At 38.7% G+C, this 18283-nt stretch overlaps 1 protein-coding gene across 2 annotated transcripts; it reads right to left on the bottom strand.

Moving 5' to 3' along the window:
* Positions 1-9504: 9504 nt before the first annotated feature.
* arrdc3b (arrestin domain containing 3b) lies at positions 9505-14584 on the bottom strand. 2 transcript variants are annotated; one of them, XM_016576410.1, is made up of 8 exons: positions 14123-14584; positions 12074-12221; positions 11843-11990; positions 11626-11728; positions 11249-11505; positions 11008-11164; positions 10614-10756; positions 9505-10525 (listed from the first exon to the last, which is right to left on the bottom strand). In XM_016576410.1, exons 1-8 carry the CDS (start codon positions 14400-14402, stop codon positions 10457-10459), a joined length of 1305 nt encoding a protein of 434 aa, XP_016431896.1. In that variant the 5' UTR covers positions 14403-14584; the 3' UTR covers positions 9505-10456. The 2 variants fall into 2 exon arrangements, with proteins under 2 accessions (XP_016431896.1, XP_016431897.1); XM_016576411.1 differs by having other exon boundaries at positions 12074-12155.
* Positions 14585-18283: the final 3699 nt, after the last annotated feature.

Below are 18283 nucleotides of genomic sequence, written 5' to 3'. Positions count from 1 at the left end.
AAAAATGTTTTGCTTTTCCAAAATGTGGATAAAAACCCCTGCTTGGGGTGGACAGATTTTTTTTTTTTTTTTTTTACAAAAAGTCTGTGTGCATCAAATGAATCTCTGAATCATTTGCTCAGAGAAAATAAAATAATAAATTATTATATCATCAGACTATCATCATATAACATCTGAAATATTGCTTTGAACTTCAAAATGTTCGGCTACTCTCTAGCAATCTATAAGTTTGGCAGAATGTAATTTTTAATTATTAAAGGGATAGTCGTTACAAATCTGTATGCATTTCTTTCTTGCTGAACACAAAAAGATATTTTGGAGAATGTTGATAACCAACAATTTTGGTTTCCCATTGACTTTCATTGTATTTTTTGGTCTATACTATGGAGGTCAAAGTTGGTTATGCTTACATGTCTGTGTAAAGTGTGGGCATGTGGTCGCGTCTGCAAAATGGCTTAAATCGCTTACGGCAGCTTTAACACCTGCTGCATTTCAATCATGCAGCGCTGTTTTCAAGAAAACATAAACATCCTCAGGAGATTGTTGCAGCAGAGCGCAGATAAAATATGCAGTTAAAGTACAACAACATGATTGAGAATTACATCTGTGCTACTGTCTGACGCACACAGAGGTACATAAAATCAGAGATTATCACCCGCTCTAACATCCAATCCACAACCACCAGCTGCCCTCACGGACTCATGATTCAGTGCATAACACTCTAGATTGAACCACATCAGGCCTTCAAGAAATCTGCACTTAGCAGCCCTCAATCATCAGTAAAATAAGTGTGTGATGTGTCTTTAATGGGAGCTTTCACCACATGATGTTGTGATGATTGTCGAGCTTAGACAAAACCGCATTAAAGGCAACATGGTGCATTAGTACAGTCTTTAAAGAAATAGATGACCCAAAATGAAAATTGGATGAAAATGTACTCACCACATCACTCCAGTCCATCAGTTAATGTCTTGTGAATTGAAAAGCTGCGTGTTTGTAAGAAACAAATCCATCAGTAAAGTGTTTAATCTATTGCTTCTGGCCAAAATATTAGTCCATAATTCATAATAACGCTTTTGTCCTCTCACATCAAAATCAGCTGACATATTAGGGGGTAAAATGATGGACAGGAGTGGTGTGGATTATTGTGATGTTTTTATCAGCTGTTTGGACTCTCATTCTGACGGCACCCATTCACTGCAGAGGATCCATTAGTGAGCAAGTGATGTAATGCTACATTCCTCCAAATCTGTTCTGATGAAGAAACAAACTCATCTACATCTTGGATGGTTCTGAGAGTAAGTACATTTTAAGCAAATTATCATTTTTGGGTGAACTATTCCTTTAATTTTTGTATTATAGGGGTCATATAACGATGACCCCTTTAAGCAAACCTATGTTTCAGGTTAAATTAGCTTTAGGTTCAAAATGAATGAGGAGAAAAAGTGCAATGTCCTCAATCACAGACATTCATTCAAGTGGCATGAAATTTCCAAAACACGCCGAAAATGTAGGTCATTGGCTCTGTAATTTTTACCAAATATTTGCAAGAAAAACACACGTCCAATTCAGACAGGACTGAAATTGTCTGTGAAACACAAATGAACCCAACTGCCTCACGGATGACTAGTCCTGTCTGAATAGGACTCGCTGAATATGAAACTGTAACTACACTTTAGTATTGATTTCTCACAGCGGATTGATTTCTTTCAGACAACTTACTGAAGCTCCAACTCTCTCTTGAGAGAGCCACATAAATAAACATTTGCACTAATGAAACTGCACTTTCTTCAGTCTTTCATTTGTTTAAACTTTCCCTGTAGGCAGCAGTGCCAGCGCAGCATTTTCACAGGCAATTCCTTCCCTATTCCGCCATGTGAAGATCATTGTCTCGGTGAAGTGCGTCACTGGCGCCTCTGTTTGCATGCAGCACCACTGTGTGAATGAGGCTGCACTTTGATATTTTGAAACAATGTCTCATGCTCAGCGAAGAGTGTAAGGAGCTTTAGGCCTCAATCTAAGACAGAAAGTTTGTTCTTGTGACATGTGCCGACTCGTGTCATTTCCTGTTTTAAGATATGAGAGTGTCTGAGAGAAAGAAGATGTTTTTTTTCCTCACTATCTGTGTCGAGATACTCTCGTCTCCTCATAAACAGGGATTCCTTGCTGGAAAATCCAGCTAAAACCAGCAGCTTTAAAAGCACCAGTCGGTGGAACTGGTTTTGACCTCAAAGCCATCTTGGTTTATAGCCTTTCTCACCAAGGCTGCATTTATTTGATCGAAAATACAGTAAAAACGGTAATATTGTGGAATATTATTACAGTTTAAACTGTTTTCTAATTGAATACACTTTAAAATGTAATTTATTCTTATGATGGCCATTTTCAGCATCATTACTCCAGTTTTCAGAGTCACATGATCCTTCAGAAATCATTCTAATATGCTGATTTGAGGTCAAGAAACATTTCTTATTATTATCAAAGTTGAAAGCAGTTGTGCTGCTTAAAGAAACAGTATGTACCTATCAGTTACAAAATCATTCTGATGGGTACTTCAAATAACACAAATGGCTTCTGTTTTCTTCCCAAATGTCTATTCTGAGGGTCTGTAAGTTTGTGAAAATGGTGGGTTGCTTTATGGCACCGAACGGTGTGTTCCAAATGGGATATATCGCCCTCCGAAGGGCACTTCGGAGTGAAAACAATCATGGCCGCCGTATTGAAGGGTCGTTCCAAACCGAAGTGCTCAAAACTGGCTCAAAACTGGCCACTTCAAAGGGCCCTTCGGAATGAAGGATTTCGAAGGGTACAACTGATGGACACTTCGGGCTCCCATGATCCTTTGCGCAGATTCTTATTGAACGCATTGAACGCCGTCTTCGTCTTCTTCTTCTTCTTCTTCTTCTTCTTCTTCTTCTTCTTCTTTTTTTAACGACGGTTGGCATCCATCATATTGGTGCATTACCACCCCCTTCTGTTCCGGAGTGTGGATCAGTCACGGCACTGGTATATTTCCGGAAGTGAATTCCACTCACTTGAGGGAGTCTCCAAAGTCGCATAAATACATAAAACTACATACAGTTGCTTTAATATTTATTTCAGGATTATTTAATGTATATAAAGTTCAAAAGACCAGTATTTGTTTGAAATAAAAAATATTTTGTAACATTATAAATGTATTTACTTTCACTTTTGCTCACTTCTAATGTGTCTTTGCTGAATACAATAGTTTCCTTTTAAAAAAAAAAATCTAACTGACCCCAAACTTTGGAAGGCTTATGTATTTATTAGTGATTTACAACCCACTGAAACAAAGAAACTACACATTTCTATTTTTGACCTGTTTGTGGGCTAGGTCTAATTCAAAAGACTTGTTCAAAAGAATCACCTAATTTCCAAGAACTGAAAAAAATCTTTAATCTGTTACCACAAATTATTTCATAACTAGTTGTAATCATATCCTCATTTCTTAGGTCTGTTCTAAAGAATGTGATGCAATCATTGATCTATAATATAGATCAGTGAATGCAATAGTCATTTGCTTTACTTTGGTGTGTTCTGGTTGTTTTTGAATGTTAACAGTTCAAAATATCGCTTTTATCACATTTTTACATTTGCATTATTTGATTACAAAATCAGCTGATATAATAAGTATAAATTAAACACTAACTTTTGTTATTCAGTTATTCTGTTCACTACTGGGTACAATATGGTGTAAGTGCGTGCAATGATGTTTTGTGCTAGTTTGAGTTAACCCTAGGGCATCTTTACCACTCAAACTTGACATGTCAGCTATTGACCGCAACAAATTCCAATTTGTAACTATCCTGTCTGGCATATCCTGCAGTGACGTGTTTTCAGAGGTGGAACATGTCACAGGCCGGTGCTACAGTGAACCCATCCAAGGCGTTTCAGCATTCAAGCTTCCATCACACCTTTGTGGGCTCTTTTCTCATAGACCTGTGTTGTCGGAGGTTTCCGTTCCCTTCCGCCCTACACAGTTCACTTCCCATTCACCTTGTGTGCAAAAGAGCCCCCTACACGTATCTTACGTATCTATATCTGTTTTGCCATTTATCTGTTGAGTTTGTTTGACACAAGCTCACCGTTCACATTTAAGAGGCATGTTAAAAGTCATCTGAGAGCTGGTTTGGAAGCGTTCATCTGTTCTGCGGCCAAACCACAAGCTGTCGTCAACTCTCTGCAGTGACTGATGGCAGTTTGCAAAGTCTGAAATGGATCTGAAGCCTGCAGCTTTTTGACATACGTCTGCTGTCTGGATTACAGTATGACTGCTGTATTTTCAGTCTAAGCTGAACGGTGGACATCTGATATCTCACTCACACACACCAGAACAGCCTCTGCAACTACAGATGCAGCAGAAATGTTGCTGCCACATTGCAATCATATCCAAGTGTCACATTAGTTAGGACACTAATGATATGTGCTTTCAGCTATCGTTTTTTATAACTTCTGGACCCCTCAGGTTTGGTTGATGTTTGACAGGACATGCGTGTGATATATTGACACAGTGCTAGGTTACGTCATAAATCATCATCGTTTCGTGTGTATGTTGGCATACCAGTAATTGCTGAGCACAATACACAATTAATCAGCATTGCATTACCTTTTCTAAATCAATCAGGTGTTTTCTTCAGAGGATGTATTCACTTAAATGAGCATTATTAAAAATAGTCAATCATGTTTGGTTAACCACACAGGTAAACATGAACAAACTAGACAAAGAAAGTTTGAATCTGTTTATACAATTTAAAAATATCACGGACGAACGGATAGATAGATAGATAGATAGATAGAGCAAAGATACACCATCAAAGCAGACATGAGCCATTTGGGTTGGCTGAAGGACGGATCAGGTTAAAATAAGCTCCTGTAAAAGTCAATGGCAGCCGGATTGAACTGGCCAGAGCTGTAAGGCGAGAGAGCTGTGGACATGGATAGTACGGCCCGCACTCCCTGTGAACTCCACTTCACAGCCCAGGGCTGAATGTGCCCTGATAAAATATTCCAGTAGCCCCTCGCTGCAGAACACAAGATCCAGGGGGCGTGGTTGAATCCACATCTAGGGGGTGGAGATTGGTAGGTTTAGGGGTGGAGATGGGTGGGTTTAGGGATCAGGGGGTGGAGACGGGTAGGTTTAGGTATATGTAAGATGGGAGGAGTTGGACCCAACCACGCCCCCTGGATCTTGTGTTCTGCAGTGAGGACCATCTCAAATATTTCAACACTCCCAAGTATGTATGTCAAGAAGCAAGCGCACATGCAGAGCTATTACGTTGCCGCTCAGGCCGCCTCCATCGTAGGCCAGTCCAAACCTGTTCTTGTTTATCACTGGCATAGTGGCCGCCCTTGTATCAACAACTGCAAGCGAGCGAGTGAGACTTGCACGCAGTGTCACTGCATTAAATACAAACATGCCTCATTTGCATGGTGTGCTTGAGGTCAAAGTTGCCAAAAACAAAGAATTATTGTTGCCTTTGCTTATTTTGCTGCTTAATGTTTAATCATGTTGAAAGCTCGGCTGTGAGAACTTGACAACAAGTCTTTACTTGTTGCAGTTTTTATTATTATTATTATTATTATTAACTTTATTATATTATTATTATTTTACTTTATTTATATTCATTCTTTCTTTCTTTATTTGCTTTTAGTTAAATTCAATAAAAATGACAAAGGACTAAATTAAAATATAAGATTTTAAATACATTTAACATTTATGCTACTGTTGGCTTTTTGGTGGCTTGCAGTCCATAAAATGATTTTTTTTTTTTTGATGGGTCAGGGACATACTAAATGCAGATAATAGAATTTGTAATAGATATTATTAATATAATAAAATTAATATAATAATTAAAATATATTTATTTTATATTTATATAGTCATAAACTCATAATGTCATATGTGTGTGTAATCCTTCTAGAAACTTTGTGAAGGTGGCAGCCAATCAGGAGCCGATCTGGCACTCCTCTACCAATGGCATTTCTTAAAGGGGTCATATGATGCTGCTAAAAAGAACAGTATTTGGTGTATTTGGTGTAATGAAATATGTTTATGCGGTTTAAGGTTAAAAAAACACATTATTTTCCACATACTGAGTACGTTGAAGAATGATCATATGACTTTTTACATATGCCATGTGACCTGTAAATGCGAAAAAGCCGTTTCCATTGCAGTTTTGCGAATTATTCCTTTTTCGCATTGCCTGAAAAACCACCTCATGCGAGCGTAAAAACTTTTTTGCGATATATGGGAGTTTTTGCGAAATTGACGCGTTTCCATTAGGCGTATTTTCAATTCGCAATTTCAATTTGCGCAATTTGAAGGGTAATGGAAACGCGCCTACTGACTCCGCTGAAAGTCGGGGTGTAGCGTGTCACTACTGACCCCTCTGGCAGCACAGTCACTGACTGACAATCCCTGACTCGCAGAGCACGTCCCTTCTTAGAAACATGTCCCGCTGCTTCTGGCATAACATTACAGTTATGAAAGTGTCCTCCATTCCCATATTTAGACCCATGGCATTATGTAAAAGGGGAAAGAAGCGTCATCTTCACGCACTTCTGTGCTAGCTTGCACCTGTTGCGAATGAAAAAAACTGCAGCATCATAGATGCATTATATTTGTTTTAGGGCTTCTTTGTAGGTACTTTTTTTTTTAGCTGAAATTCCTGGCTTTGTGGTTCAGCTCACCGACAGACCAAGAAAATAATTCTTGGAAGAAATCAGAACATTCAAAACAGACATCTTGTCTAGACTTTGGCATATGTTCTCTTCACTAGTCTCTTTCATATGTGTTGAAGCATGTATGGCGGGTTAAACCCTGCACACAGAGCGCAGATGACGCAGGCTAATTATTTTCCACAGGTCAATCCTGCAGTGCACCTGCCACACACACAGCCTGTCAAGTTCATCACCTAAAGTACCTATCGAACATATCTGAAGACACCTGAATTATTAAGACTTGTCAAAATAAGCCCAGGGCGAAGCTGTTATATCATCATCGCTTTCCGTTAAGAAACACTTCTCTTCCAGTTCTACCTGATACTAAACATGTCTTGCAAAGAAGAAGAGTGCTGATTTTAGGCCAATTTATGCATCGAATTGAAATGTTGACTATATTATTGTAGAGACCGGGGCTAGTTGTCACACAAGTTGTCAAAAGTTTTTAGGTAATTACAATTTTTTGGAATGTTTTTGTCTCTTATGGTAACCAAGGCTGCATTTATTTGCTCAAAAATACAGTAAAAATAGGAATATTGTGAAATATTTTTACAATTTAAACTTTTTCTATTTGAATATATTTTATAATGTAATTTATTCCAGTGATGTCCAAGCTGAATTTTCAGCATCATTACTCCAGCCTTCAGTCACATGATCCTTCAGAAATCATTCTAATATGATGATTTGCTGTTCAAGAAACATTTCTTCTTATTATGAATGTTGAAAATGTGTTGTGGAAAACGTGATACACTACCTCTCAAAAAAAAATTTAAGTATTCCAAACTTTTGACTGATTATGAGGTATGTAGTCAAGTCCAATAAAGTCCAGTTGCAGAAAATTGTTTATTTTCTTATTCTTGTTTGGATGTTCGTTTCAAACATCTAGTTCCCATTGTGTCGCCTACATACTGTATACTCACATATGCAAATGTGTACTAAAATTAATTTGTTTAAAACTCTATGTAATCCTAGTGATTCATCCTTTGATGTATATCTGAATTTAATTGACATTTCCAGCTGTAAACTTGAGCATTTTACACTCCATTTACAGCAATGAGCTCTAGTAATGAGCTGAAGAGATCCAGTTTTATCCCTGACCAGCGGAGGGAAAGTAGGTTAGTGGTCCACTTACAGCTCTTGGGAGCAAACATCTGCTCCATTTGAGCCTGGGAAGAGGAATGGAAAATATAAAGCGTTCCTAGCGCACATGAGGCCTGTGTGCGCACAGAAAACGAACTCCTTGTGTTCCGTCAGCATCTGGTCCTTAGATGGCCTGTCTGCTGGAATGTCAAGAGGACGGAAAGGAAAAGACGTTTCCTCTGAAAGGAAGTTGATACTTGTGAAGCCAAACGACTCCACACTGAAGTAGAATCATATAAAAACGTTCACAAATGTTATACTTTGGAGGTTGTACAAATTGGATGCAAACGTAATGTAAATGCTGGTGGTGAAAAGTTACACAATGAAGTCTGTCAACAAAGCGAACTGGTTAAAGGTCTCGCCTCGGGATATGTAACACCCGTCTGTCTATTTGCTCTTCGTGTTGTTTTACATTTTTAATCCCATCATTTAAACCTGGGTCACAATTCTAGAAACGGCAGAGCACATGATGTAACCACCGTCTCTGGATATTTTTTGTACTTTTGACATGAGCATTGGGCAATATCCTCGACTATGATATACAACCTCATTTCCATTTTGTCAAAGTGATTTGTAACCAGATTTTTTTTTGTCTGAACATGTAGGAACACCTGTTTGCCAAATATGTCACGTTAGTGTAAATTGGTGTTCTTGAAGTATGTTCTAACAAGTAATGAAATAAAAATTAAACTTTAGTTTTTGTATAAAATGGCATATTTATTTAAACAGATTGGAGCAAAGACAGACAAACATATACAGACAACCTACAAAATGGTACAAAAGTTAGAAACAAGCCAAGAATACAAAACTATGTGGAAACACACTGAAAACACACAGCAGATATTGCACCGTTCAACTTGGGAGTAGCTTAATACCTATTTCACCCATCAACCCCTGAAATGGAAAAAAAATGGAAGCCAGTTTAATTAGCTCTGGACCAGCCTGACTGAAGAGCAACATCGCTTCCTATATGCAGTATGCATTTCATGTTCAGTCTCTATGAGGGTTCTTTGATTCCCTGTAAGTGCATGTTTGAGAATGTTCTTGTAGTATCTGAAGTAAAACACTAGGGGAAAAAAACTAAACAAAACCACAGCAATTTTCACCATGACCCAACACAAACATCAAGGTAAGGATGCATACAGTTCACAAAAAGTACATAGTCCCTTTTTTTAATAGGTAAATATCAGCACAGCGGACAAATTCAGCCATAAACGGTGATTAAAAACAAACATGGTTTTTGTGCCAAGGCCACAAAGATTGTTTCATTAGTCTAAACGTGTAACTAGTGACTCTAGTTTGTCTGTTAACAGCACATTTATGTAAACAAACATGCCTAAAATCACATGTAAACGTCAGAGCATATGTTTGTCAAACTTGTGCATTATATTAGCCAAGCTTCGGTATACACTTTGAATGCAATTGATGAAAAGTGCTAATTGTCGTTAAACAAAAAAAGGCCTACACCAACAGGCCACTGTCAGAAGAGTATGAAAAAAAAAAAGAATATGTCAAGAGTCTAGTCAGCTCTTAGTTGTACATATAGTAAGAGGTTCTAAACGAGTTTTGGAGTGCGGTTCTCTGGTGGGAGGACTGATTCAGGAATGTCTTCTTGTGCATTATATTAGCCAAGCTTCGGTATACACTTTGAATGCAATTGATGAAAAGTGCTAATTGTCGTTAAACAAAAAAAGGCCTACACCAACAGGCCACTGTCAGAAGAGTATGAAAAAAAAAAAGAATATGTCAAGAGTCTAGTTAGCTCTTAGTTGTACATATAGTAAGGGGTTCTAAACGAGTTTTGGAGTGCGGTTCTCTGGTGGGAGGACTGATTCAGGAATGTCTTAAGGAATCTCAATGAGTGTCCTCTTCATTTGCCGCCAATGGTCTCTTTTCTCTTGCCACTTGAATCAGTGCCATGTTCAGGTTGATGCTCTCGCAGTTTCTTTCTAGCAGAAAGGCAACGTGGCATGTCAGAATCTTACCCATAATGCTTTGCAGCAGGTCTTGGTCTTGGTGCAGGTCAGTTTCCGACATTCTTAAAACGTTTCAAGAAAATCAATGTGGTAAAGCCACTTCTTCTAAGTTGAGAAACGACAAACAATTGACAAAAAGAAAGTCTGTCGTTATTCTGTTGGGAGTGGATGCAGGATTGTTGGAGTTATTTGTTGCTCTTAGTACAATGATCACCGATAAATCTTCAAGATGATTCAGTGTAATCATTCAAATAAGTGAAGAATCACATCCAAAACAAGGCTGGAGATGTTTGGACACCATTCTCGCACTTAGTGGTGTTGCGTTTAGTCCATTTTGGTGTCAAGGGCACAGTTTTACTCCGATCTTGTCTGTACTCCTTTCACCAAGGATGGAGGGGGAAGGGAATCACTCGAGATCTTCAGTGGATTTTAGGGGCCACTGAGCTGGACTCGACCTGGATTGGGAGTGTTTCCTGGTGGATATCCATCTGCGTCACCAAGATGGACGCTCGTGCCTCCTCATGGAGGAAGAACAAACCCCAGTTGAGGTTGTAGAGATAAGAGATCCCTGACAGCACTGGTCAGGTGTGGTCACTCCTTCAGCGGGATGGACAGGTATCTGGTCTCCTGTCCAAGGAGTCGCACACCTGCTCAGGATGGGGATCAACCTGTCAAGGGAGACGAACAAGGTTTCAGAATATAGGAACTCAAATGCAGTAGCAAGATACAAGCTACAAGGTCTGGGACTCAATTTACCTCAGAATACAGGGGCGGAGGCTGGAAGCGGAACTCATGGATGTAAGCATAAAGTGGTCCTTCAATCTCATCTCTCACAGCTGGGAGCTCCAAGTTGTTCTGTCGCTCCTCATCGGTGACGATTTCAGAGTAGCTTGGTGGAGCTACAGGAGTTGAGGACAAAGCCAATAATTAGACCAAAAAAGACTTCTATGCTGATTGTTTAATGTCGAACGGTTGTGAAAGCATGTTTGGCATCTTAATCAATGGGGCTCAATCCTACTCTTGGAGATCTGCCTTTGGATTTATTGGAGACTCTGGGAAGTAAACTCTGAAAGAAGGTGGTCCTCAAGGAGCAGGACTGAGTACCCATAATCTAAAGGGCCTGGAAACAAGTTTAGGATTTGTGTCTTACCTTCAGGTCTCTCAGGCAATCCCAACCAGCTCATAGCCATGCTGCACTGACTGCTGACGGAAGAGGTGCGACTGCCAAAGGAGTGGAGAGGAATGGTGCCAATCACCAGGGGCAGATTCAGGGTCAAGTTGACAGCTCGAGGGATGTCCACATACACCTGTTGAGAAGCAAGAGGTTAGTTGCATGGCCGATATTGGCAAGCAGTTCGCCTTTTCATGAATCAAAAGGATTGTAGACTCACCATGAGTGAATATTCCACATGGATGATGCTGCAGTCCAGAATGGAAGGCGATATGGGTGGGATCTTCAGCATCTTGCCGTCCCAAGTCTTGGTCTTGCCAGAGGGTAGAGGATCTCCTCGGAGGTTAGCTACGAGTTGTTTGATCTCCTTGACCTTCCCTTTGGCAAAGAAGGTTTGGGTTTGGTAGATGGCTGCCTTTGGCACGACCACACGGGAAGAGCAGTTTTCAATCTCTGCGAAGATCTGGATAGACTCTCCTGTAAAGACAACCAACCAAATTGACTCAATCTGAACAAGCTGCAAAATCAAACAACACTTTTATATTAGTGGTTAACTAGTGGCTAAGTGTCCATCAACAAGCAGGTTTATCATCTCACCTGGAGTGTAGCCCTTCCTCTCGATTTTGGCACTTAGTGATACAGGCCCTGATGTGCAGAACCAACAGCAAAGGGTTTTGTCCTTTGTGCCAGCCTGAGGAGACTATAGATGAAAAAAAGGACAATATATGAACCTCTAAAATAATACCACCACAACTCAAGCAAACATTCAGTTTTACATTGTAAGGTGATTAGGCTTCAAATGCTTTTCTCTTACCAGTAACAATGGAGTGTTGATGTCAATGTGCTCAAAGACGGTGAACTCCTTCTTGGTTTTCATGGGCAGGAGCCATGGCCTATGAAGCTCTGCCTTCGCCCAGTACCGCACGCTGCCGTGTTTGCCTTCAAAGGATGTCGCCAAAGGCCTGGAAAGTGGCATGAACAAATAATGTAAGTATTTCGGTTAATACATTATATATGTGTATAATCAGGCAAGAGAGTTACTTACGTCTGGGGCAGTTCGAAGCTGAAGGGAAACTCATGTCGCCCTGAGTGAAGAATGGTGAAGCCCTCGTCGCAGCTGTCATCATCTAAAACAAAGGAGAATAAAATTTGATATACCAATATACCATACCTGTAATATTCCTCAAGAAACCCTAAACACAAGACAACGACAGAGATACGACCCACATTGTCTTAATGTTTCAATGAATGTAAGAACACAAGATTTTAAAACAATGTCAGCATAAAAAATATTTTTTTCGAACCCTTTTTTAAAGTGGGAATAGAACAGCAACATAATTTGGCATAGTATGTTGTTATGCTTTTCAAAATAAAAAAGGGTGAACATATAGGCCTTGTCACATCACTAAAACCTTAAATCTATGCACATACAAACAAAATACTAGTTAAAAATGTAATGTTCTTAATTCATAACAAAAAAATCAATGGAATATAGGAATATTTAGCCTTAAATATGCTAATTTTTATTAACAGTTATTGTTTTTGATGTATTTTCTGATATTATATAGTTTTTGATAATTCTTTCACTTCCACCTCAGCAGTTTCACAGACTGGTGTTAATAACTATGGCCATAAATAAAAACAGGAATAATTTGTCATTAACATGTTGAAGCAGTTGTTTTCATTCATTTTTATTTTTTTTAAATGTATTTACGGTCTCTGTTCTTTTTATTGCCACCTCAGCAGTTCCACAGCCTGCTGTAAATAACTATGAGCCTGTCACTCAAAGGCAGCCAAGAGCTAGAGAGGACCAGACTGAACCGGCGCTAGCAGCCTCTCTCAGCCGGATTTCCTCATGCATATATTACTAAGCGGCTCCTGATTGGCTGAGCGGAGTGTCTTTCTCTTGAATACGCCTCCATAAGGAAGCCACATGTGTACTGCAGCTTGGTTTAGGTGTAAAAGAAAATGAAAGACACATTTAAAAAAAATAGGCAAGACGCAAATAAATACAATTTGACTTACTTTATTAGTAGAAAAGACATAATTACAGAAACTCCATATTGACTTTAATGGTTGTTACAGAGTACATTTAATTCAGTTTGACAACGCACAAAAAACATACCTCAAAAAATTACATTGCAGAATATAAACATGTTACATGCATGGTGACCTAATCTTTTACAGTTGACATAACTCATGCTAACCAGTGGCATAGGAAGCGAATTCATTTGTTTTTCTAGCTGTTGTAGTTTTTCTATTACAAATAACTTGGCCCAAATACTTTTAACAAATGCAGAATGATGCATAAAGGTAAAGAATGAAAATATAACATTTTAATAAACTTTCAGTCAGTCCTGCATTGTTGCGAATAAGTTGCGTCGCAGTCTTGACACTTGGGCAAAGATATGATATCACCGGTGGGACACACGAGCACTTCCACCAATCAGCGAAGAGATAGGATTGACTTCAACCAATCAGCGAGCAGAGGCTCGGTCCGCACAACCCCCACCTCTCCACCAGTTTCTGAACAGGTTTAAACCGCTTCTAACAAAGGCTACAAACTTACAAAAACCGTCTATGAAAGAAACTGTAACGTATACTTTAAAAAACACATGTCACGATATGATTACAACGTGAATGTGAATATGAAAATCGCTAATTGTAGATATCGAAGAAAACATATTTACAGTAAACGATTAACTAGTTGTTTTGGACAGAAGGGCTTGTTGTTTATAAGCTCTTGTGCTCTAACAAACCACTTCATTTAAACATTCATTTAGCTGGGATACTTTTAAAATGATGAAATATCTAATTCAAGATGTTCGTTTTTTAAAATTATTTCTAATATTACTGAAACTCTTTAAGAGCAAGGAAGACGTTTCAACCAAGCATCATCTGCATAAGGGTTCATAAAGAAATCTTTCATTTCTAATTTGTTTCTACCTATGCCAATGGATTAAACCGTTCACAGAGTAAAAACTAAAAGTGAATATGGACAGAATAGACAAGCAAGCAAACAAAAGACACAATGTAACATAAGGAGCATCTGTCATTGCATAAATAAAAAGTGCTGAATGAAAATGCTCCTTACCTCTATCATGTCCAATAAGGACGTCTCTGTGGTTTAAATACTCCACTTCTTCCGTGAAATTCTGTGTGTAGGCAGTGTTGGATCCAGCATTACGTGATTCAGTCCAGCGAACTTTCGCCAGTCCCTTGGCGTGAATGTTCAGAGATTTCACGCGAATTTCTCCGGTCACTTCAATGATCACCCGACCTGAGACAAAGTCCCCACTGGCGAAGACAGGGACATTACTGTCATTGGGACAGTCGTAGCTGACAAAGAAGTTTTTCACCTTTCCGAGCACCATGGTGGAAATCTTACTAAGCTGTAAGATATTTAAAATAAAAAGAGCGAATCATCTGTCAGATGTTTTGTATGAATCATCTAAGGTTTTTGCCGTGCAGAAAGGCTGCAGGCAGGTTCAGTGTTATACTTGTCTGTTAATCATTGAGTTTTGCTGTAACTGCATGTGAAGATGCAGCTGTATCTCTGCGCTCTGGCTCTGGCTCTGCTTTAATACCTCCGTTTAGTGGAAAAACAACCGGACTGCGCATGCGCACTCGATAAGGCCGCTGCTGCTGCTCCCTTCTTCCGCCTTCCTATGCTTCAGTCTCTGTTGTATTGTTAAAAGTAACCTGTCTTCACATCCAACGTGTTTTACTAATGAACAAGTGACTGTTTATATTATACCTACATTATGATAGGATGAAATACTACATAGTGGTGTGAAAAAAAAAACATGAAATAGGCCTACAAATGTAAATAGAGTATCCTAGTGAAACAAAAGAAACTGGAAGTAAATAGAAAGAAACCGGCTTGAATCCAAATGTACAATAGTTCATGCGTTGTTGACATCTTATACAGAAGTGAAACTATGCTAAATTAAATGTAAATGCACTTGCGTGAATGAAATCACTCATTAGACTTTATAGAACGCGATTTTAGACTGATGTAGCAAGCTTTTAGAGCTAAGCTAAAATAATTTCATATGGATATTATTATTTTTTTCCCCCATAGATGGTTGTATTGTTAAATTATGTTTTCATGTCAAGTTTTGTTTTAGTGTTTTGTAGAATCTCATCATTTCAAGCGCGGGGCTTTCATTGTTTCTCCCATTGCTCTTCACTGCCACCTGCCTGTTAAAGGTGGTTATTGCATATTGCAACTTCTAAATATAGCATACTTTCATTTAAACTGGTCTTTACAGACAGAAAACAAACTTTTTTTCGTCAGACTTGGGCAGAGCAGACTAAATCTATGTTTGTATAATGCACTGTACAAGTACAATGTAAATTGTATTCTTTTGTAAGCTAAATGCATACATGTAGATGTAAAATGTAAACATTTCAAACCAAATATATCACTCAAATATATCACACCAAAAATCATAACATTTCGGACATGTCCAAAAGAGATGGGTCAGAGAGCCTCCTGCAGATTTACACCGGTCACAAATAGGAGAAATAGTAGCTAATAGGAAGCTAAAATGTTACTAAATGGTGAAAACCCTAAAAGACACAATGACCAATTACATCATCTAAAATACAGTTTCCTTGAACCTGAAACTTGCATGTAAAAGTCCATAGTATTTGTCAAATACTCAACAGCAGATGGCAGCAAAGCTCTATTCAAACTCGTGAACTTGATACATTATTTAAAAGTACCAACATGCATTTAACCACAACTGTTAGAGACATGCTAAAAATAATAATACATTTAAATTACTCCCAACTGTTGCATGGTCCATGGAGGTGTAATATGGCAAAGAGTGAAAAATTTAAGGGGGTCTGAATACTTTCCGTACCCACTGTATGTCATTTCCAAAGACAGTATTTTAATTTTCCCATGTTTTACAGCACAAACTCAAAAAGTAAAGCATATATTCTTTTGCAAAGAAATCTGGAACACAAAACCCCATTCGTTTATGAGTATAAAGATTCTGGAACAATTTCGCCAAGTAATTGATTCTATTCAGATCAATTCTCATTGGATGACCATTACAGCTCAAGACAAAGACCCATTCAGGCAAAGTCCTGTCATACTAAAACAATGGCCATGACTGAGAAGATGGATCCATTTCTACCTTTCCCACTCTTCGTTTTATGTAATTCACTGAATGATCTTATCAATTCCATCCTCCAGAGCTGGGACAGGTCTGCTCTCTCCGGGTCAGATGTCACCGTTAGAGTTCAAAGGTCAAATTGAGTATTTCAATTCAAAACACATACAAAACGCTGATGGAAATAGGTAGATTTATTATAATATTATTATACTGCTGGCTCTTAAATGAATGAAACATATATCTAATTATAATTTAAAAATTACAATTACAATTCTATTGAAGTGAAGCATCCACACATACTGACTAAATATAGGCGAATCAATTTTACATCACTTATAGTTTTGCCAATGAATTTTAATCTATATCACCAATTAATTTTATAACTTTTAATTTATTATAATTCATTTACTAGGTTCAGTGCCTCGCCAAAGCATAATGCTTCCTTCCTTAGGCTGGTAAAACGTGTGTGTGTGTGTGTGTGTGTGTGTGTTTAAGAGCCATGATGTAATGTGAAGACTCAAGTCTTTCCCACACTTGGAGAGGGATCCCTGACAGCCTGGGAAACTAAAAGCTTCCATCTGTTCAACAGGTCAACAGAGGGTCCTGTGACCTTTGACACAGATTTGTCCCCCAGTAAACATGAAGGACCAAGCTGTTGACAGAGCGGTAAACGATACAGACCAGTTCTGTATAATCTCATCTGAGTCAGATTTATCCCATATTCTGTTGACAGGTCGTACATCTAATTGGTCAACGAAGGGGGAATAAGAACATAGAGCAATGAAACACCTTTCTTAAACCCGGATAAAGGACCTGTATTTGCAGGGTCTATTCCCAGATGGAGTGACAGGTGAGGTAAAACACATGAATTGAAATGAAGAAGAGACCAATTCATTCTTACCTTTACAGTCCGAAACATCCATTCTGGAGAACTTGACTGTACAGTCGGCAATATATAATATGTGGATGCACAATGCTAGAGACATTATGTAAACACGTCGCTTGCTGCGTTCCTCCAATCAGTAACACTGACACCGCAAATATGCAAATAAGGACTTTAACCCGGGTTTAGGAATGTGCAGTGTGAAATGGCTACTTATGAATACCCAGGATTAACTTTTAACCCTGGGTAAAGTATAAACAGTGTGAAACGTGAAATGAGATAACCCAGGATTCCATTTACCGGGGGTTTAGAATGACCTAGGGTTAACTATTTCAAGTGTGAAAAGCCCTATAGTTTCACACTGTATACGTTTGCCACTGCATTGCATGGTTTCATAACCCTGGGTCAAAAGCGGTGCTAATCATGCTTCCAAATTACAAATGTGAAACATACCTTTACCCAGGGTTAAAAGTGGGGTTTAGAACGACGATAACCTGGGGTTAAGCACAGAGTGAAAAGTGCTTTCATTTGGGAGAAAGAAGAAACTGCTTTGTTCTTTCATTTATAGTATGAAAAGTCCATTCTGGAAAAACTTGATAGTACAGTCTGGAATATATAATACCCTATGAGAATGTGCCTTTATATAAACAGGTCTCGTGCTGCATTCGTCCAATCAGTGATGCAGATGCGGCGAATATGCAAATGAGAACGTTAACTCGGGGTTTAAGGTTTATTCAACTGTAATGTTCAAATGCTAGTGAGATGAATAAAAATAAAAAGCGTTTATATATCAAACTGCATATGTAATGGACAACAATTACGCTCACTTTGGTATCTCTTTTGGAGGCATCTTGAGTTAAACAGCTCCATATTTAATGAAGCACATACAAAAGACCTGAACCAGAAGTGATGCAACCTGTTTTACGCAATATAGAAATTTGTTGCTCATAACCCTATTATAACAGAGCTATTTCAAGTGTGAAAAGCCCTTGACTGTGTTTAATGGTGGTATGTTAAGGTCTTAATCCTATATGGAAACTCTTTAAATGGCAGTCAAGGACCCTCATATGTAGACGATCAATACTCTGGTATACTGAATGAGTTACATCTGGGATTGTGACATACATATCAAGGGCCGTAATGGAGGCCCTGAATTGCTTTGTATCATCCAGGTGTGCTTTCACACCTGCAGATGTGCTGCAGTACATTCAGTCTCTCAGAGATCCAGCTGCATGCATTTGGC

The sequence above is a fragment of the Sinocyclocheilus rhinocerous genome, unplaced genomic scaffold (assembly GCF_001515625.1).
Source record: "Sinocyclocheilus rhinocerous isolate Xijiao unplaced genomic scaffold, SAMN03320098_v1.1 scaffold623, whole genome shotgun sequence".
Lineage (NCBI taxonomy): Eukaryota > Metazoa > Chordata > Actinopteri > Cypriniformes > Cyprinidae > Sinocyclocheilus > Sinocyclocheilus rhinocerous.
The sequence above is the reverse complement of the archived record's forward strand: the minus strand, read 5'-3'. Positions and strand labels throughout refer to the sequence as shown.